Genomic DNA, 22,024 nt, shown 5'->3' with positions numbered 1-22,024 from the left:
TTTCCCCTTTTACAGGGGCGTAACACAGACACTCATGGATGCTCAAATGCATTACCTAGCTCCTGCTAGGAAAAGGAGGTCACATGAAATGCGACTGGCCAAGTGACCGTTATGGAGGGAGAGAGGCCTGCTGACGCTGTCACAATCCCCCGTCTGGTGTTCAAGACGCCATTGTTTTACATGTGCTGCTTGTGTACACTATGGTAAGGCTTTTGAGAATGTGGAAACCGTTTTTTGAGTAAAACATGTTAATTATATTTAGCACAGCATCCGACCAACCCTTGTTGAACTGCACTCACCGATGCTAAGCTAACGGTTCGCCCCGCAGCCCACACCGCTCTCCCGGTCAGAACTGAGTGAGAGGGTGGGTGACTAGCCTGACCTCAGAGTCCGCGCAGCCATAATGGTCCGCTTCCACGACGTGACAGCCAAGAAACAAGCTGTTCTTACCGTGGAAACTGGGCAATGCAATACTGTAACTCTGCATTCCCATGCCCGGTCGCTCTCCTGGTGGCATCTGAGCGAGACGGTAGTAGGACCTGGGCTTCCTCCTTGCTAGCTGGTTGTCCGGCCTGCGCAACGGGTCGCCTACATCGCCTGGCAGCCAAATGAAGGGCTGCTGCCATGACAGTGACACAATGCAGCAATGCGAGCCAACTCTGCGTTCCCCGTGCACTCACGACAGCGCCCACGGGAACACTGCTAGCTCACTGACAGTGTGTGTGTTCCTAAAACACACAACCACTTTGTCAACATACGCTCAACCGAACCAGCACAGTGTTCAGCTGACTAGCTGCGACAGCAACAACGCCAATCTAGGTCAGATATAGCCGGAGAGATGCAACCAGACAACACGTCTCTTCAAGCGGTGCGGCCCGTGGCACTTTATCACATTGAACAGCGGCTCATTCTCCCAGCAGCAGCTCGCTGCAGTGGAGAGGAGGATGCCCTGTCCTGACTCGGCTTCACTCGGCAGCTGTGTTGATACTGACTGCTCCACTGATGACATGCTCACGGTGACACTGTTGCACGTTGAGCCATCATTGCAGCAGCGAGCTGTGGTGCATTCAAGGACACCACAGATCAGTAGGGCTTGCTGCTTGTGTTGGTGGCTCTAATATCTGCACCTTATGAGCCCCTGGAGGAGTCCTCATTGAAAATGCTATCTCTTGAATAGCCCTGCGCCTTGCTCTCACCTCTGCTAAGAAGATGAGTGAGCTGTGTGCCTGTCGGTTCACACACCTCCTTTGTTCTTAAGAACATAAGGAGCATGTTCAGGTCCAGGACAATAAATCTGGATGCTTTCTACCCCCCTACCCCACTTAGGGTGCAGGGAGGTGAGAGTGCATCTGTTGTGTCCATGTGTGCTAGGCTAACGTCCAGTGTAGAGCACATGGCCCCCATTCAGTGCACTGGTCAGCTGTTCGTCTGTTTCAGTGAGAGTGCAGTCAGTAAATCCCTGTCCAAGAAGAGCCTGGCCAGCTAGCTTTGAGAGTGAATTTCCTAAGCCTGTACACGGGCGGGAACAGACCCACCCTTAGCGGTGCATGCACATTCCACTCGGAAGTGTGAAAGTGTCTGTGACCCTTTTTCAGAGGGTGTGTGTTGAAGAGATCTGCACAATGGCATCTTGGCCCTTACTGTGCTCATTTGTGCGTTTCTATCTCTCGAGATCCAGCTCGCAAGTGTGACCTAAGATCTGAAAAGTGAGGATCTGGTGACTACTGGGTGTAGAGGGGGAACATACACTGGCAGTGCCTGACGTTCCAGTGAGAAGTCAGGGCAGTCCAGGTGTTAATGGTCTATCGGTCCAGTGACCTTCTCAGGGTGTCCCACCATTCTGTCACTAGGTGATGTGGTGGCCAGGGCTTTGGCTGGCCTGTGGCCGACCGGGTTAGTGTGGAGGACTTTGGCTTGTCACGGCTAGGGCGGACATACATCGGGCTCCACCCACTGTACCCATAGAGTCCAGTAGAGAGATAGAACAAAGGTTATGATATGGTAACCCTAGTTCTATAAGCACAGGTGGAGCCATCTACCGATGAGCCCTGCCGCTCTGACCCCGTCTGCTGAAGAGGTGGTCGGATGCTGAGGCAGTAGGGACACTGCTTATTATACGTCACACACGTATCTGTAGCAGCGTCCTATTGGTCGGCTACATGCACAATAAAATTTCAGTGGGCAAGTGCGTGCGTGTGATTGGAGGAGGTATAGAGTCCAGTAGAGGGCTCCGCCTGTGTTTACAGAACTAGGGTTACCATATCGTAACCTTTGTTATGTCCAACCAGATGGAGACCGCAGAGAAGAACCACAACACGGTGAAGGGACTGACGTTGTGACTCCAGTAGCAAAAGGTAACCTGCTTCAACACATAACTTTATTTTCCCAAGGTGTGGGTCTTCACTGTCCGGATGACAAACAGTTTTTGTGTTACAACACATGACTATCTCATACCTGCAGACAAAAGATAACAACGTGCAACATTTTGCGCAACATTTTGCATCATTATGTGCTGAGACACCCATGTGCTTGCATCCACCATCTTCCTCGCTTTCACAATCGAGGGGGGGATTGCTGATTGTTGTATGCTTTAATTTTGTTTAGAGTAGATAACAGTGGTCAAGCAGCTATTGTTATAGATATTGTTATAACTTTAAGTAAACTATTTTAACTAAGCAAGTTAAATGAACAAACCAAATATTTAAAGTGTTGTGGTGATGGAGCAGTGGATACGACACATGCCTTTAAAGTGAGAACCGGGTTTAATTCCCCATTGTGACACATCCACTCCCTGAGAACGACACCCCTTGTTACAGAGGTGTGCAACCTATGAATTATTTTGCAATTTTAATCATTTTGGATAAAAGTGTCAGCTAAATGAATGTAATGTCAGGTTTTTGTTATTGGTCCCTGATACCAGGGTGGGGCTTCGTTATCTTTTATCTAAGTTTAGTGACAATAAGTTTATTATTATTAATACATCTCTTAAATAGTTTTCTAATAACCTGACCTACCAGATTGCCGACAGAAGGGCAGTCATACACAGGGATTATTGGAGAAACGGTGTTAAAGATCATGGTGTGATATGAAGAAGAGAGGAGGGGCATCAGTGTCCAACAGAGAGTGAGAGCAAGAGGAGAGGAGGGACAAACTGAATGTCAGAAAGAGATAAATCAACTGTATGATAAAGTGTTCTGGTCAGAAGCTGCCAGAGCTGCAGCTCCTCCTTTCCTCCTCTCACTGTCTGATGGAGGTTATTGATGGAGCAGAGCTCTGCTTTCCACAACTCCTCAACACCTCCTGCAGGAAGTCGGCACTTCCTGGGTCCGAAACTGTATTTCTGCACACTCTTGTGTTCTCCATCTCTGTGCTCACTGTGGCTCTCAACCTGCTTGTCATCATCTCAGTCTCCCACTTCAGGCAGAGATCAATTTCTCAGCAAAGTTTTAGAAATATAAGACATGTACTTTTAGTTAGCACAATTGAGTGATGATACTTTCCTCTTTCCCTCCAGGCAGCTCCACACGCCCACCAACATTCTCCTCCTCTCTCTGGCTGTCTCAGACTTTCTCGTGGGCCTCCTGCTGATGCCGGTAGAAATCCTCAGAAAAACATCCTGCTGGTTTCTTGGTGACCTCATGTGTTCTCTGTATAAATATGTATCGTTCATCATTCCCTCTTCCTCAGTAGGCGACATAGTGCTCATATCAGTTGACCGATATGTTGCTATTTGTGACCCTCTGCATTATACCACCAGAATCACTGAGAGAAGAGTTAAACTCTGTGTTTGTCTGTGTTGGTTCTGTTCTGTTTTCTACTGCAGTCTCTTTGCAAAATATGGCCTGACTCAACCAGACAGGTATAATTCCTGCTACGGAGAGTGTGTGATTGTTATAAGTTATATTGCAGGAGCTGCTGATCTTGTTTTTACTTTTATTGTTCCCATCACTGTCATCGTAGTTCTGTATATGAGAGTGTTTGTAGTGGCTGTGTCTCAGGCTCGTGCCATGCACTCTCAAATTACAGCTGTCACACTCCAAAGTTCAGTGACTCTAACAACAAAGAAATCTGAACTGAAAGCAGCCAGGACTCTTGGAGTTCTTGTAGTTGTGTTCCTACTATGTTTCTGCCCATATTACTGTGTCTCTTTTGCAGGTGACAATACGCTCAATTCTTCATCTACATCTTATGGACTCTCTCTTTTGTATTTACACTCTTGTCTAAACCCTGTGATCTATGCCTTGTTCTACCCCTGGTTTAAAAAAGCTGTTTTTCAAATTGTTACATTTAAGATTCTGCAGCCTGGTTCCTGTGAGGCCAACATACTCTAGAGAGGCTGTGGAGTGATTGAGTGAATGAAATCTACATATTAATTTAAAACATGTTGTGTGTTAATTCACAAGTCCAAAAGGAGAAAATATTAATTCCTGAAGAATTAACAAAATTACATATAATTTATGTGCAAATTGAAAATGTGCATAAAAAGAGGTGGAATCGGGCCTTGTGTGTAATTCTGCTCAAAGCTTCTACTAACCTGCAAAGAATGTTTTTATTGTTTTAGTAATGGTGATTATGATCAATATTCAGTTATAGTTCGAGTGTGCTGCTAGTTAAATGTGCCTGTATTATGACACTCAGTGGCTGTTGCAGATTCTAACCTGCGTGTTTTCAGTTCTTGGACTCTGTGTAGATCCAATGTAAAGTCTCCTCTCACATTCAGCATGTGATTAGAGAGAAGAGTTTTGTTTTGTACTTATCATAAGCACCCTGCACTGTTTAACATTTAAACTCACCACAGCACCAGCATTTTTACTGTTATTTATATTAAGGCTCTTGTAACCAAAGATGCTTTACAGGTATGAAATTCCATTATGTGATTAGACTGAAATAAATTGAATTAAAAAAGCATCATTACATGATTTCATTACTGCAGAATATGTAAAGTTAAATAATACTTTACAATATACACTGTATATGTCCTTTTAATCAAATAAAACATAATTTTGACTTTATCCAGGGGAAAAACAAAATTAAACACACATACCCAATAAGGTAAACCCAGCAGAACAAAGCAAACTCAACAAAACTCAGAAATACAACAAACTCAAGGAGTTCTTGGATTTAAAGGTCTGATTTGTGTAGTGAAATTTAGGGTTGTTAACCTTTTAGGCTAAGGTTAAATACTAGTGTGCAATGAGTGAAAATGCTGATGTGTGCATTGGCCTGGCACACTGTACATGTTGCAAGAGTAAGGGATTTTGAGGAACCACGAAAACTGAATGCATACAAATAAGCACAGCAATGAGAATGAAAAAGCTACCGACTACTCCCAGTTAAAAGAAAAGAGTCCAGAGTTAAAAAAAAATGCTGCTCTTTGGAGATTGAACCATGAACAACTCTGCTGCCCTCAGTATTTGCTGTGTATATACAGTCAGAAAAACACCATTAACAATCTTAGTACAGATGTCCCTTTGTCCACAGGTTTTATTGACGTTGCAAGGAAATATGAAATTTAAACATACTGTAAATACACGTTATCGCATTTTTAATTATTATTATTATTATTATTATTATTCGCTCACCGGCTCTGAATACACATCCAGTCAAACGGGTCACAGGAGGGGTGGGATGTTGATCAGCCTGCAAATCACCCTTCCAAGCAAGCAGCGGAGGAATGCTTCGGCAGACTACGTTGATAAACAAAAGCAAGACAAGCGATCAAATGCCATTGCAAAGTGGATAGCTACACACTGCATGCTGGTTAATATTGGGGAAGATGTCAGTGTTAGGAACGTTCTTATAATCGCAATGTATTTGCTTCGCCCTGTGGGTCACACTGCTCTCCTCATGTGATCAGACAAGCCGTTCACATATGGACGCATGGTCAAGAGCTGTCTCCCTCAGTTTGTAACGCACTGGGGATCCCTTTACCAGGCCCTGTAGCGTCGTTTTTGACGGTAAAGGTAAGTATATGATATTTAACAGAAAAGACTGAGCAAGGAGGTGGTTGGGGTGGATAGAGGGCCAGGACCCCAACTTTGAACCAGGAGACCGGGTTTGTGTTCAACAAAAATTCAACATTAAATATTAGGCAAGTTACGTAAATTGATGTAAGTGACGTAACTTAACTTACGTGTTAACTGACGTATGTAGTTATTTTAACCCAAATCATGATCTGTTTTCTTAAACTGCGATGTTTTGAAATGCTACCGTTTTATTTTGAAAGTCTAACTGGACGTTGCATATTTATTGTTGCTAACTTGAACCGAAGTTGTATATTTGTTGTTGCTAAGCATTGCTAACTTGACCGCGGAGCCCTAAACCTCAATAAATGACACAAAAGGGGTACCCAGGCCATTAAAAGGTGATGCCAAAGGGCCTTGACGTCGGGTGAGGAAGGCGAGTAAAACCGCGACAGTTTCACAGAAACGTGCCCTCTGGTCGTTACGCCTTGTGCTCGACCATTTTACATCACTGTAACAGGGATACTTGCTACTGAACATAGACTGTTTAAGCTGATCCCTGTTGCTCAGAAGTTGCCTGTTATTTTGTCATGCTCATGGCTCTGGACTCTGATGGTAACTTGTCTTAACAAGCTAGATAAAAGGTAATGCCTTGGCAGTGGCAAATAGCTTTGGTTTTATATTTGATTTGATTAAATTAAGGTTTACGTTGAGATTTACAAGAAATATTTTATTGCTACTGTGTAAAGGGAATACTGCTGGTAAGACGCACCTTATTTGTTTAAAGTGTTTACAAACAATGTCTTATTGCACTTATGTATATATAGCAGTACATTTGAATTAAAAGTGCGCCAAATGATTTAGAATTCATTATTCAATTTTGCACGTAACAATGCGATTAATCACGATTAACTTTTTAATAGTTGCCCAGCAGTAAAATATAACAACTCTTTTTAATATGTATTAAATCCTATTGTTTTTACCATGATAAGATGTATATATTTATTCTTTATTTAACTGCAAATTTCATATATGGCATTATATTTTACAGATTATTAATCTATTGTTTGTAATTATTCGTATATAAACTTACCATAGTTAGGAACAGTACACAACAGTACAAGTTCACTTAACTATGTAGATTTCTACAATCAAACTTCATAGAATGTAACATCCCAAAAATAATGATCTGACATTGTAGTTCACAACAGAACCCCCAAGGCCACAAGATGAAAGCAGATGTCAGTGGATTAGCTCAGATGCAATAAAACAACAGCTTACGGTCATTCAGTTACATTCTCAAAAAAGTTACAAAAAGTACACCTCATTTTTGAGGTGTCAACATTTTTGTAAATATTTGATTGTATCTTTCCATGTTACAACACTGAATAAAGGACATGTTGCTACAATGTAAAGTAGTGAGTGTACAGCTTGGATAACAGTGTCCCCTCAAAATAACACATCGCACAGCCAGGGACGTTACTAGGATTGAAAGACAGTGGGGGCTTAGCCCCCAGGGTATGCGTAACTTCACTTAGGCCAGACTGAGTTCTTCTGTAGCCTGTATGACTTAACCCTGTAAGACCCATCCATCCATCCATCCATCGTCAACCGCTTATCCTGCATACAGGGTCGCGGGGGGGCTGGAGCCAATCCCAGCTGACATCGGGCGCAAGGCGGGGTACACCCTGGACAGGTCGCCAGTCCATCGCAGGGCCACACATAGACGAACAACCACTCACGCTCACACTCACACCTAAGGACAATTTAGGGTAACCAATTAACCTAGCCTGCATGTCTTTGGATGGTGGGAGGAAGCCGGAGCACCCGGAGAGAACCCACGCAGACACGGGGAGAACATACAAACTCCACGACCTTCTTGCTGTGAGGCGACAGTGCTGACCACCGCACCACTGTGCCGCCACCAGTAAGGGGTGGTGATGGTGCATAGATAAGATGCTTGCCTTTGGTGTAGGAGACCTGGGTTTGATTCCCACTGTGAGACATCCACCTGAGCAAGCCACTTAACCCCTCGTTGCTCCAGAGGCATGCGACCTCTGACAAGTATAGCAATTGTAAGTCACTTTGGATAAAAGCGTCAGCTAAAATTAATAAATGTAAGACCCGTGGTTGTAAAATTACAACATCCCTTGTAGCTCTCTAAAAAATACATCTGCCCATGTTTTTTTTTTGAAAGACCACATTTACATAGCCAATGGGTCCTATTGTTTAGCCTTGCAATGCCATTGGATACTAATTGTGCATGTACTGTATGTCTGGCCATAAGGCCTTGAACTTATACAACCTGCAAACTTTCCTGGCAGCGCATCTCCTTGTTTCATCGGACTGGATATATCAACACTGAAGTGAGTAAAATCCCTGAAATATTTGTGTGATTGTTAGAATGTCTAGTTCATGTAAATACTAAGTTATTGTGGAATAATTGCATCAAATTAGATTTTCAGCTTGTTATGTCTTTGTTGTAATTTTACATTGCACTTCTAAAATCTTCTTATATAGGATAAATATTTACAAATATATAGTGCATTTGATGATTGACTATTTCTAAATGTGTTATTTGATACAATTATTATTTTAGAACAGATAAATAATGTTCTAAATTAATACATGTTTTCTGGTTGCAGTATTTTAAGTTCCTTCAGTACCAGTATTTGAAAATGTATGTTAGCTGTAAAATGCAGTTTACTGTTTTTAATATGGGCTTAGTTTGTGTGCTTGTTTTGCAAGGCACAGGAGTTGTTTGGAGGATGGTTGTTCAAGGACATGTGCAAATGTTCTGAAATGTGGGGGGTTGATAAATGTCAATCTGTCTACATTGTTTTTGTTTATATGTGTTCGCTATACTCTAGCCTGTGTCTGATTTTATTGCTGTATTATTAGTGGATGATGCAGTCAACTTGGGACTGCCTTGCTAAAGCAGCTGGGGTGAAGGTGATGGACTGGCCATACATGTCTCCAGACCTAAAGCCTATTGAGCATCTGTGGGGCATCCCCAAACGGAAAGTGGAGGCACGCAAGTCTGTAACATCTACCAGCTCCACGCAGTGGTGACAAATATCGAATTTTTACTCCGTTACATTCTGCGCAAGACTTCGTTACAATGGCCTATGCAGCACACCTGAGTAGAGCAGCAGTGAAAAACAAACTGATAAAGCCGACTCGCCCAGCTGATGCGACACCGGCATCCATCCATCCATCCATCGTCAACCGCTTATCCTGAATACAGCGTCGCGGGGGCAACAGCGGTATATGCAGTGATAATCCAGTACAGAGCTTGATGGCCCTGTCTCACTTTCCTGTCAAAGGTGAACGCAAATGTTTAAAATATTGATGAGAGGATGAAGAGCGACTTATCCTTCTAGGCACTAGACGAGAAAAACTCAGTGAGGGTGAAGTGCGGGAACAGCAGTCAGGTAAACTTGTTCTCTCCTCTCCAAGTCTGATGTCAGTAGATCACAATGTACTTAAGGAAACCTGGAGGAGCCAGTTTGAATGAGCCTAATGCAGCTACATTAACATACATACAGACTCCAGCCAGTCAGCCAGTACAAGCACAGCTGATCCACAACCAGCACAGATCCGGTCCAGAATTCTTTAGCAGGTCACACAGACCCAGGTGAACTACAGACAGCCTCAGCCAGTACAAGCACAGCTAGAGATGTACAGCCAGCATCAGATACAAGCAGCTTAGACCCTAATGGAGCAGTTGCTGCTCCACCAAATGACCCAGCAGATTGGCCCCCGGTCTTAAAAGACTTCATGATGACTGAGTTAGTGCTGTGACGGCCTAGGGCCTGTGGTGTTTGCCTGTTTTCTCTCCTTTTCTTTTCAGGTCTTTCTCTTCTCTGTTCGGTCAGACACGCCCACCTCCTCAGTGATTGCAGCCACCTGTGCATATCTTTAAAAGCTGTGGTGAACCAAGATGGCTTTCACTTGGGACGAGAGATGGAGCTGGAACGGATATGAGAGGTTGGCGGGAGATCGAAGGAAACTAGTTTGAACGGAGCGAAGTGTATTGTGAGTGTAGCAATGGGCTATAGCTCAGATGGTGATGATAATGGGTTACCTTTAGATATGGAGGTTAGCCAAACTAAAAAGGCAAGGCACTTTTCATCCAGTTCAGGTGACCAAAACAATTGAGAAAGATATGGGGGAAATTAAATATGCTAAACTATTGAGTAACAGAAGAATTGTAATTTCATCAGTAAATAAAAAGCAGCAGGAAATGATTTGGAAAATGAATAACCTTGGTGGTGGAAAGATTTAAGCGCATGTACCAGGAATGGCAGCAAAGCTAAAGGGAGTTATTTCAAATGTTCCTCTGGAAATGTCAGTGGAGGATGTGAAGAGTGAGATAAAAAGTGGTAAAGTATTAGAGGCCAAACTAATAAAAGTGGTGTCAAATCAGACAGCCTATCTGTACTGCTTGTTTTTGAAAAAGCTTTGCCTTGTGAAGTCCAAATAGGATGGATAAACTACAAAGTTAGGGAGTATATTCCCCAACCGTTAAGGTGCTTTAAGTGCCAGAGAATGGGACATACAGTACAACAATGTAAATGGAGACAAAGATGTACGAAATGTGGAGGAGAACATGAATATGGCAAGTGTAACAAGGATGCCAAGTTAAAATGCTGCAATTGTGGAGGTGAGCATAGCGCTGCATATGCTGGATGTGTGGTCCACAAACAAGCTAAAGAAGTACAGAGGTACGATGTTGTGAATAAGGTGTCATAGCATGGGCAGAGGCTTGCATGGGCACTTATGAAACCAAGGAAAATAGACAGCAGAGTGTCATGAAAACCTGGGTATGTGGTTAGACCAAAAGGGAACATGGAAAATACACATTGAAAAGGTGCAATCAAAATGCAATAAAGTCATAAATTTAATGAGAGCAGTAGTGGGGAAAGACTAGGGAGCAAATAAACAATCATTAATGTATATTTACAAGGCTCTAATGAGGTCAACAATAGATTATTGGATGCTGTGTATATGGAGCAACAGCTAAAACACATATATTGAAGTTGGATAGAGTTATTAACAAAGCACCGATGATTTGTGCTGGTAGAATGAGATCAACACCAATTAAAGCAATCCAGATTGAGTTAGGAGAAGGGCCCTCTGACCTGACAAGAGAAACTCATGCTTACATACTGGAGTTGCTTACATGGATGTGGTTATGAAAACCATGCAAAGAGTGTTATTCAGGAATGTTGGGAGTATAGATTTTTTTAAAGGTAATGGCTTTGGCTAGGTAACAAAGACTAAATCGGAGGAATATATATTAAATAATACCTGGTTTAACTCCCCTACACCTATTAGTAATATCCCTATTTGGTTATTTCCAAAAACTGAGATAAACTTAAATATATTGGAACTACCAACAACGAATGTAAGCATTGGGAAAAGATTACCTGATCAGGCTTCAGTGTACATGACAGAGATGATGGCGATTATTGTAGGACTGCAGTGGGTTGAGGAAGTAAAACCAGACAGTGGTGTGTTGTGTTGATTCTCTAGCAGCCCTTTATACTATTCAAAATATGAAATCTAATAGAGAAGATCTAATGCTAGAAATCCAACAAAGTTTATTTAGACAACAGACACTACGGAAAGATGTGAGATTCTGCTGGGTACCTGCCCACGTAGGTATAAAAGGGAATGAGCGAGCAGACAAAATAGCTAACAAAATCAACACCCCTTGGAAAATGAGAAGCTAAGACGATAATCAACAAGAAATGATGAAGAAATGGCAGGACAGGTGGGATGGGGATAAAAGTGGAAGGAAATATTACAGCTTGCAAAAATCTATTAATGCTCAGGGTGTGGATAGAAGTAACAGAAGAGAGGAGAGCGTTTTAACCAGGCTAAGGTTTGATCACACAGGGCTAAATAAAACACTGTTTTTCATGGGCAAAAGTCAATTGGATGAATGTTTGGAATGTAGGTCCAAGGAAGATGTAGAACATGTATGTTACACCCGGCCAAGGGGAAACCTGAGCGCAACATGATGTCTCCTCTCTTTTCCCCACTCCCCATAAATCATCAAAGTGCAACGGATTCTGTCAGTTAATGTTAGATTTATTCACAGATCGTATAGAAAACTAGGCCAAAATAACAAACAAAACCTTTCTCCATCCCAATAATTAATCCTACAACAAAGGAAAATACAATACCGCGCACCTGGGTATACACTTGTTTCCCTAAATAGGTGACCACCGCCTTTCCAAACTCACATTTCGCCAGGTTAAGGGTCAAGGAGGCCATCGTCCTGTAGAATGTCTAAGTGATTAGACCAAGTGGAAGAAAAGACTACAATATCATCTATATATGCTTCACAATTGTTGACACCTGAAAGAACTATACTCATCAACCGTTGGAAGGTGGCAGGGGCATTTCTTAACCCAAAAGGCATGAAGGAAATTGTCAGGGGTGATGAAAGCTGAAATATCACTTGCACACAGTGAAAGAAGCACTTGCCAATAACCTTTCAACATATCCAAATTTGTGACATACTTTGCTGATCCCACACAATCTAAACAATCATCCATCCGAGGCAGAGGGAAAGAGTCAGGTTTGGTAATGGTGTTCACCCTGCGGTAATCATTACAAAAACATGGGGCTTGGTCAGACTTTGGAACAAGAAGCGACGGTGAGCTCCATGGACTGGAGCTAGGGACCACAAAGCCATTTTCCAAGAGATATGCAACCTCCCTTTGCATTGTAACTCGCTTTACCGGGTTGACGCGATATGCATACTGTTTAATAGGTTCATGATCACCAACATCTACATCGTGCTGTAAAAGTATGGTTTGTGTGGGTTTATCAACGAACAGAGAAGCATGACAATGAATAAGGTGACAAATATCACCCTTTTCCCGATCCGCTAAATAAGCCAAATGCCCCTCTAGGTCCCCCAACACTTTGGAATTCTCTAATTGACCGTTGTACAACCCATCGTCTGTGGACTGTACAACAAGTATAATACAAAGTAATGTATGTTTGAGTTGCCGTTGTTTGAGTTTGGAGATATGGGATGGGGTTAGGTAGTAGGACAGAGGCAAGGAGGAGGAGAGAGATTTTAAAAAACACTTTATTTCATCTTTTAAACAAAATTAAGAAAAAACAAACACCTTTTACAAAGAAAAAACACGTCAGTATCTTGGCCAAAAAAGTAAAAATAAAAATGCGTCAATAAAATGCAGGTTAAAAAGTTAAACTGAACACCTTCATGTTAGGAGACGGGACAGAAAGGACCCAAACGCAACACTCAGAGGGAAGGAGGTTTTATTGAGGGGCAGTGCAAAACAATGGGTGAAATAAAGTGAGAAAAAAAAGTAAAACCAGGACACTCACCGTCAGCTGGGCTGTCCCCACAACACTTCACTTCATATGTTAAGTATTAAAGTTCCATTCTATATTGAACACAACACTTGTTTTAAGCCCCACGTGGATAAGAAAGTGCCCAGATTGTCTGTGAGTTTATAAAAAGCAAAGGCGACCCTGAGGCATGCTGAGAGAAGACCAGTCAACATCAACTTTACGCTGCCGTTTTTATACCCCGCCCCTGCAGTCACCTGCAGCTCACGTTAGACTATGAAGTCGGCGAAAGTCAGCCACCGTCATCTCGAATGCACCTATAGAGATGAGGCCACCAGGTTGTTGGCCACCAGAACTCTCCCCCTGTAGGACAACTGCGGTAGCAGCCATTTCCACCTGGACAATCGGGCACACACCTTCTCCTCTATACCCTACCAGAGAGAGCGAGAGAGAGAAGGACTTTGACTTTTTAAACCCACTTTAATAAAACATCACTGATTCACTAACATAAGAACATTCAATAAGTCAGAGAATCAAACGGTTGATATTTAGAGAAATGAAAACACTTCCACGCAAATAAAAACATCAAATTACCTGAAAAAACTGACTTCTTCATCCACTACAGAAAAAATGACATCATCAAACAAACACACACACCTAACAACACCAACTAACCTTAGAAATACACACAGCAACACATTAACGCGACATGAAACACATAAAAGTTTAGAAACACTTACTCGCTCCGGTGATTATTGATCGGGCACACCGGACCCTGTGACCGCCACCTCCGGAGGGATCCAAGCCCCGCGCCATTATCGCGTGGGTCCATTTTTATCGGGAAAAGGAGCTGCTCATTCCTGCAAAGCTCCACATCAAGCACTGGGGCCGCGTCAAGGTTTTTTCCACACTGGGTGAGACAAAGTAATTTCTGGGAGGCATGCCAGAATACTGTCCAGCGCCTGAAAGTCTTGCACATAGCAGCATCATTAACAACTTAACATTAGTCTCACTGAATGTGAAGGGCCTCTGTCATGTTATTAAAAGAGGTTGTGTCTTCTCACATCTCAAATCAACACAAAGAAACACACATTGGTACAAATGAGCAGTGTAGGTTGAGAGCGATTTGGATTTCTCAGGTTTTTCAAGCAGCTTTACTCTACTAGGCCGAGGCCAGGGGGGTTGCTATTCTTTAAAAACATTACATTTCACCTTGACTCTATGACAGCAGACCCTTATGGCAGATACTTAATGATGTCTGGGCCCATAAACTCCTTTCCAGTGACAATGCTTAATATTTATGGCCCCAATATGGACAACCCTGGTTTCTTTCGTAAAGTTTTTGACCTTATAGCCTCCGGCCCCAATTCATTACTGGAGGTGATTTTAAGTGCTATTTAGACTCCACTGTGCTTTGATTTGGACTCGTTTATAGTCAACCCGACCCTTGAGAAAATTAGCAGTTGTCGTAAAGATGACTTAATTCGTATAGCCACCCATTTTGGAATCACGGTTGCCAAAACTTTATTGAAAAAGGATCTCCGGATCCGGGTTATTGATGGCTTGATAGATCAGGGGGAGATTGTGTTACCTGAGCAGGCTCAGCAACCTGTGGGAGTGACACTTCCCGCAGACATCCCTACAGAGGTAGAGGATGTGCCTGGCCGCCAAGCCCAGCCTGATTTGGGGAGGGACGGCGAGGCAGGTGAGCAGATGAAGACGCCGTTCACACTGCCACGCTACGATCCATCTCCACCCAGCAGCAGTGCTCGTTCCAGGGATGAGGCCCGGATGAAAGTCCGACTCGCCCGTCTCCAACTTGACGCACAGGAGAGGGAACGGCAACAGCACTTGCAGCTTAAGCTGGATGTTAGGAGGCTGGAGCTAGAAATGGAGGTTGACAAGGCTGTGAGACTGCGGAAGCTTGAGCTCAAACTCCAAGGTGGAGTAGGCCACAACCCTCTCCCTCCTCTGATACAGCTATTGATTCAGCTAAAATTAATTTTGATGTGGGTAAGCATATAGCTTTGGTCCCGACCTTCCGTGAGACTGAAGTGGATTCCTATTTATGCGTTTTTGAGCGCATTGCTGCCGCATTACAGTGGCCGCCTGGAGTCTGGGCTCTCCTGCTCCAGTGCAAGCTCCAAAGTAAAGCTCAGGAAGCCATCGCCGCATTACCTCTGGAGGACAGCGTGAACTATGACAAAGTGAAGACAGCCATTTTGCGCATTTATGAGTTGGTCCCTGAAGCGTACTGACAGAGATTTCGGGAGCATAAAAGAGAGCAGGGCCAGATGTATGTTGAGTTTGCTAGGGAGAAAGGCGTATTGTTTGACAAATGGACTGCTGCCAGTCAGGTTACTGATGTTAGTTCACTCAGGGAGCTAATGCTTCTGGAGGATTTTAAGAAGTGTCTCCCTGACAGTGTGGTGATGTACCTAAATGAGCAAAAGGTGCAGACACTTACAGCAGCTGCTACCTTAGCTGATGAGTATGTGCTTACGCATAAGACTGTTTTCTCCACGGTAGCAGGTGGTAAACCTCGCAGTATCCGCCACACTCCACCCTCACCGGCGCTTAGCTCACCCAAAGCAACACAAGCTAAGAAGGATGATCGTAAGTGTTACTACTGCCATCAGAGCGGACATGTAATCGCTAACTGCTACACATTGAAACGTAAGGAGCAATCTCCTAGAGTTTCCTGGCCTAAGGGTGTCGGTTTGATCAAAGCAGAGGCCCACCCGCTTAGTCATATAAATGAGTGTACAGATGTAGATGCCTGCTTTAAGCCTTTTGTTTTTGAGGCATGTATTTCACTTACCGGGTTACCTGCTGACCAGCGCCTAGTTAAAGTATTACGAGACACAGCTTGTTCTCAGTCAGTGATTTTAGCCTCAGCCTTGCCTTTCACTGATCAAACAGCCTGTGGTTTTGGTTCCGTATTACGTGGCATCGAAATGGGATATGTTCCCCGGCCGGTGCACCAGATACATGTACAGTCCGATTTAATTACTGGGTTCTTCCCAGTAGCGGTGTGTCCTGAGCTACCTGTCCAGGGTGTAGTACTCCTGATGGGTAATGACATTGCTGGAGGCAAGGTTACCCCTACACTAGAGGTCCTGAACTCGCCGCCGGGTAATGTAACGCTCCTTGATAATACTGATTTGGTTAAAGTGTTCCCCGCCTGTGTGATCACCCGTGCACAAGCCCGTATGAGTGAGAATGAAAGCCTTGACATTAACTTATGTGACCGTGTCCTCATGCCAGCTTTCACAGGTGTGCCTGACCCGAAGGAGGTGGTGGAGAAGCCTGACAGGGGACCTCAGTCTGAGGAGGCTGGGGCAGAAAAGCCCCTAGGTTCTGATTGTCTGCCAGTCACCCGTGAGCGCCTTGCTGCTGAGCAGAGAGCTGACCCAACACTAAAACCGTGTTTCGCAAAAGTGGTAAGTGACGACAACAGAGCAAGTAGGGAAAAGGTCATTTATTTCTTAGATATGGATGTCTGACTGACGTACTGCTGACGTATTGCGGTAAGCGTGTCGACTCATTTCCGCTTGTGTGTTGGTGCCGTGTTGTGCTGCTCTCGCTAAATAACAGTTACATTTGTTTGATTACAGCGGCCAACTGTTCGCTAAACACTTATTCATTACAGTAATTTTGCCTAAGCACTCACAGTTCTTTCCATCTTTTAGTGACTGCTGTTCAATCTCATAGTTGTTCTAAAGTTTTGGTAGCTGACGCTACAGTACTTTAGCTTAGCCGTTAGCGACTTTAGCTTAGCAGCTAGCGATGGCTTCTCCTTCTCCTCTCTCTCTCCTACTTTCTCCTGCTCGGTGTGTCAGATGTTCAGTTACTCCTCTGCCTCCTTTAGCGGTAATGGTACGTGTAATAAGTGTAGTTTATTTATAGACATGGAGGCGAGGCTCAGTGATTTAGAAGTCCGGCTCCGCACCTTGGTAGATCAGTCTTTAGCTACTGTAGCTAGCCAGTCCCCGGTAGTCGGTGCAGAACGGCCTGAGTTAGCCTGTGGTAGCCGTCCCCCGGGATCTCTTGTGCAGCCAGGAAGGGGGGCTGGGTGACTGTCCGAAGGAGGAATAGTCATAAGCATTCAAAGTCCACGGGGCACCATCAACCTGTTCACGTTTCTAACAGATTTTCCCCACTCAGCGACACACCCGCTGAGAAACCAACTCTGATCATTGGCAGCTCCATTTTGAGAAACGTGAATTTAGCGAAGCCAGCGGTCATAGTTAAGTGCATCCCTGGGGCCAGAGCGGGCGACATTGAGTCTTATTTGAAACTGCTGGCTAAGGATAAACGTAAATACAGTAAGATTGTTATTCACGTCGGCGGTAATGACTCCCGGTTACGCCAATCGGAGGTCACTAAGATTAATGTTGAGTCGGTGTGTACATATGCAAAAACAATGTCGGACACCGTAGTTTTCTCTGGACCCCTGCCAAATCTGACCAGTGATGACATGTATAGTCGCATGTCGTCATTCCGCCGCTGGTTGTCGAGGTGGTGTCCAGCAAACGATGTGGGCTTTGTTGATCATTGGCAGACTTTCTGGGGAAGACCTGGTCTGATCCGGAGAGACGGCATCCATCCCACTTGGGAAGGAGCAGCTCTCATTTCTAGAAATCTGGCCAAGTTTATTAGTGGACCAAATCCATGACAACCCAGAGTTGAGACCAGGAGGCAGAGTCGCAGTTTAACACACTTCTCTGCCCTTCTTTTTCAGCAGTTACCCACCCAAAACCCTACGCAGAGTCGCAGTCTAACACACTTCTCTGCTCCTCCATTTCAGGAGTTACTTAGTGAAAATCCTATAGTGACGGTGTCTGTCCCCCGACCATCGAAATTATTTAAAAAGGTAAACAGAAGAGGAGCTGTGCATAAAAACCTCATAAAAATTAAAACCACAAGAGCAATAGTGCAAATGAATAGAGTTAAATGTGGACTCTTAAACATCAGATCACTCTCTTCTAAAGGTGTACTAGTAAATGAACTAATATCAGATTATGATATTGATTTATTTTGTCTTACTGAAACCTGGCTGGGTGATGGAGAATATGTTAGCCAAATGAATCCACCCCTCCCAGTCATATTAATACTCACATTCCTCGAGGCACAGGCCGAGGAGGTGGAGTTGCAGCTATCTTCGACTCTAGCCTACTAATCAGCTCTAAACCTAAACCAAACTATAACTCATTTGAAAGTCTTGTTCTTAGTCTTTCGCACCCAAGTTGGAAATCACTGCAACCAATTCTCTTCGTTATAGTTTACCGAGCACCTGGTCCGTATTCTGAATTCTTATCTGAATTTGCAGAGTTTTTGTCAACTTTAGTCCTTAAAACGGACAAAGTTATTATTGTAGGGGATTTTAATATTCATGTGGACGTTGAGAATGACAGCTTTAGTACTGCATTTATCTCTTGTTAGATTCCATTGGCTTCTCTCAGAGTGTTCATGAACCGACTCACTGTTTTAACCACACCCTCGACCTTGTTTTGGTGTATGGTATTGAAATTGAACATTTAGTGGTGTTCCCACAGAATCCCTCTTTGTCCGACCACTGTTTGATAACTTTTGAGTTTGTATTGCTGAACTACTCGCCATTGGGCAAAAATTTCTATACAAGATGTCTGTCTGATAGTGCTATAGCTAAATTTAAGGATGCGATTCCATCAGCTCTAAATACATTATCTAGTCACAAAGTAATGGAGGACTCCTATGCTAGTTTCAGTCCTTCCCAAATCAATCATCTTGTTGATAGTGCTGCAGGCTCGCTGCGAATGACACTCGACTCTGTAGCCCCTCTAAAAAAGAAAATACTAAAACAAAGACGGTTAGCTCCATGGTATAATACTAAAACTCGCAAATTAAAGCAAATATCGCGGAAACTTGAGGGGAATTGGCGTTCCACCAAAGTGGAAAATTCTCGTTTAATTTGGCAAGATAGTCTTAAAACTTATAGGAAGGCCCTCCGTAATGCCAGAGCAGCGTACTACTCGTCATTAATAGAGGAAAATGGGAACAACCCCAGGTTTCTTTTCAGCACTGTAGCCAGGCTGACAGAGAGTCACAGCTCTATTGAGCCAAGTATTCCCATAGCTCTCAGTAGTTACGATTTCATGAGCTTCTTTAATGATAAAATTCTAGCTATTAGAGACAAAATTCACCAAGACCTGCCTCAACTGGCACCGACTTATCTCTTAACTCAGGAACCTTAGAAACAGCTGTAGAACCAGATACATGTTTAGACTGTTTTGCTTCCCTCAATCTTTACCAACTAACTTCAATAATTTCTTCATCTAAACCATCAACCTGCCTCTTAGACCCCATCCCGACTAGGTTGCTTAAAGATGTTTTACCCTTAGTCAGCACCTCTATACTAGATATGATCAATCTATCTCTATCAACAGGCTATGTACCACAGTACTTTAAAGTAGCTGTAATTAAACCTCTTCTGAAAAAGCCCAAACTTGATCCAGATGTTTTAGCCAACTATAGACCTATATCTAACCTTCCATTTCTCTCTAAGGTTCTGGAGAAAGCAGTTGCTAAACAGCTGTGTGACTTTCTACAGAGCAATAGTTTATTTGAGGATTTTCAGTCAGGATTTAGAGCTCATCATAGCACAGAGACAGCACTGGTGAAAATTACTAACAACCTCCTTATTGCATCAGACAAAGGACTTGTCTCTGTACTGGTTTTATTAGATCTTAGTGCTGCATTTGATACCATTGACCATCAGATCCTATTGCAGAGACTGGAATATTTCATTGGCATTAAAGGAACCGCTCTAAACTGGTTTAAGTCCTATTTATCAGATCGATTTCAGTTTGTACATGTTAACGATGAGTCCTCCATGCATGCCAAAGTTAGTCATGGAGTTCCTCAAGGATCTGTCCTCGGACCAATCCTCTTCACTTTATATATGCTTCCCTTAGGCAATATTATCAGGAAACATTCCATAAGCTTTCATTGTTATGCAGATGATACTCAGTTATATCTATCGATCAAGCCAGATGAAACTCATCAGTTAGCTAAACTTCAAATGTGCCTTCAGGATATCCAACAAAGGTTAAAATGAAGGGCAACTGGACTTGGTTGAAGCTACTGGAAGACGTTTCGTCCCTTATCCAAAGGACTTCTTCAGTTCTGACTGACTGGCAGGCAAACTCAGCTATTTAACCTCAGTGGGGTCGTTATCTCGGGTCATCGATACCGCTGGTTCGTTAGTGTTCCTTGTTGCTGTGACGACCGTCGTTACAGTCGTTGAGACTACCTGTGGCCAAGACTGAACGACCATCGTTGGTATCTTCACCTGAGGCCAAGACTGAACGACCATCGTTGGTATCTTCACCTGAGGCCAATAGGTTACGTTTGTTGAGTTTCCTGGGAAGTGATGAAAGGACAGCATTGTAAGTGGGGGATAAGTGGTGGCGTAGACCCCCTCCCCTGTTCAATGACAGCTTCTCAACCCTGGTGTAGATGGCTTCCTTGACACCTCTTTCAAACCATCCATCTTCTCTGTCTAAAATGTGCACCTGGTGGTCCTCAAACGAGTGTCCTCTGTCCTTCAGATGTAAGTAGACAGCAGAGTCTTGACCTGAGGAGTTGGCCCTTCTGTGTTGAGCCATGCGTTTGTGTAGTGGTTGTTTAGTCTCCCCAATATACAGGTCTGTGCATTCCTCACTGCATTGGACCGCATACACTAGATTGCTTTTCTTGTGTTTGGGTGTGCGGTCTTCGGGGTGTACCAGTATCTGTCTTAGTGTGTTCTTGGGTTTAAAAAACACAGGGATGTTATGTTTGTTAAAAATCCTCCTGAGTTTCTCTGATACTCCAGACACATATGGAATCACAATGTTGTTGCGTTTGACCTTCTTTTCCTCCTCCCCTGTAGTTTTGTTCTTCTTGGATTTTCCACCCACTGGAGCACAAGCTAGGGGTCATGAAAACACTGCACCACAGAGCAGAAAACATACCAACAAGCGCCCAAGCCAGAGAGAAGGAACAGAACCACCTGAAGGGGGCACTTACAGCCTGTGGATACCCTAAATGGGCTTTTGTGAAGACAGCCACAAAATCCAAGAAGAACAAAACTACAGGGGAGGAGGAAAAGAAGGTCAAACGCAACAACATTGTGATTCCATATGTGTCTGGAGTATCAGAGAAACTCAGGAGGATTTTTAACAAACATAACATCCCTGTGTTTTTTAAACCCAAGAACACACTAAGACAGATACTGGTACACCCCAAAGACCGCACACCCAAACACAAGAAAAGCAATCTAGTGTATGCGGTCCAATGCAGTGAGGAATGCACAGACCTGTATATTGGGGAGACTAAACAACCACTACACAAACGCATGGCTCAAAACAGAAGGGCCAACTCCTCAGGTCAAGACTCTGCTGTCTACTTACATCTGAAGGACAGAGGACACTCGTTTGAGGACCACCAGGTGCACATTTTAGACAGAGAAGATGGATGGTTTGAAAGAGGTGTCAAGGAAGCCATCTACACCAGGGTTGAGAAGCCGTCATTGAACAGGGGAGGGGGTCTACGCCACCACTTATCCCCCACTTACAATGCTGTCCTTTCATCACTTCCCAGGAAACTCAACAAACGTAACCTATTGGCCTCAGGTGAAGATACCAACGATGGTCGTCAGTCTTGGCCTCAGGTGAAGATACCAACGATGGTCGTTCAGT

General features: G+C 43.7%; 1 protein-coding gene across 1 annotated transcript; it reads left to right on the top strand.

Moving 5' to 3' along the window:
• The first annotated feature begins 3,247 nt into the window (after positions 1–3,247).
• On the top strand, positions 3,248–4,331 carry LOC119904618 (trace amine-associated receptor 13c-like). Its single transcript, XM_038721432.1, has 2 exons — positions 3,248–3,420; positions 3,515–4,331. The coding sequence occupies exons 1-2, from the start codon at positions 3,248–3,250 to the stop codon at positions 4,329–4,331; spliced, it is 990 nt and encodes a 329-aa protein (XP_038577360.1).
• The last annotated feature ends 17,693 nt before the right edge of the window (positions 4,332–22,024 follow it).

The sequence above is a fragment of the Micropterus salmoides genome, unplaced genomic scaffold (assembly GCF_014851395.1).
Source record: "Micropterus salmoides isolate LMB-PRFRI ecotype aquatic unplaced genomic scaffold, ASM1485139v1 Ms_hic_scaffold_15, whole genome shotgun sequence".
Classification (NCBI taxonomy): domain Eukaryota; kingdom Metazoa; phylum Chordata; class Actinopteri; order Centrarchiformes; family Centrarchidae; genus Micropterus; species Micropterus salmoides.
This window is presented reverse-complemented; position numbering and strand designations above follow the sequence as displayed.

Excerpts from the sequence above, each read along its gene's own strand:
- LOC119904618 (XM_038721432.1), top strand. The coding sequence starts at position 3,248 with ATGGAGGTTATTGATGGAGCAGAGCTCTGCTTTCCACAACTCCTCAAC. Across the intron at positions 3,421-3,514 it reads ATCTCAGTCTCCCACTTCAG|GCAGCTCCACACGCCCACCA; the intron begins GCAGAGATCAAT and ends CTTTCCCTCCAG.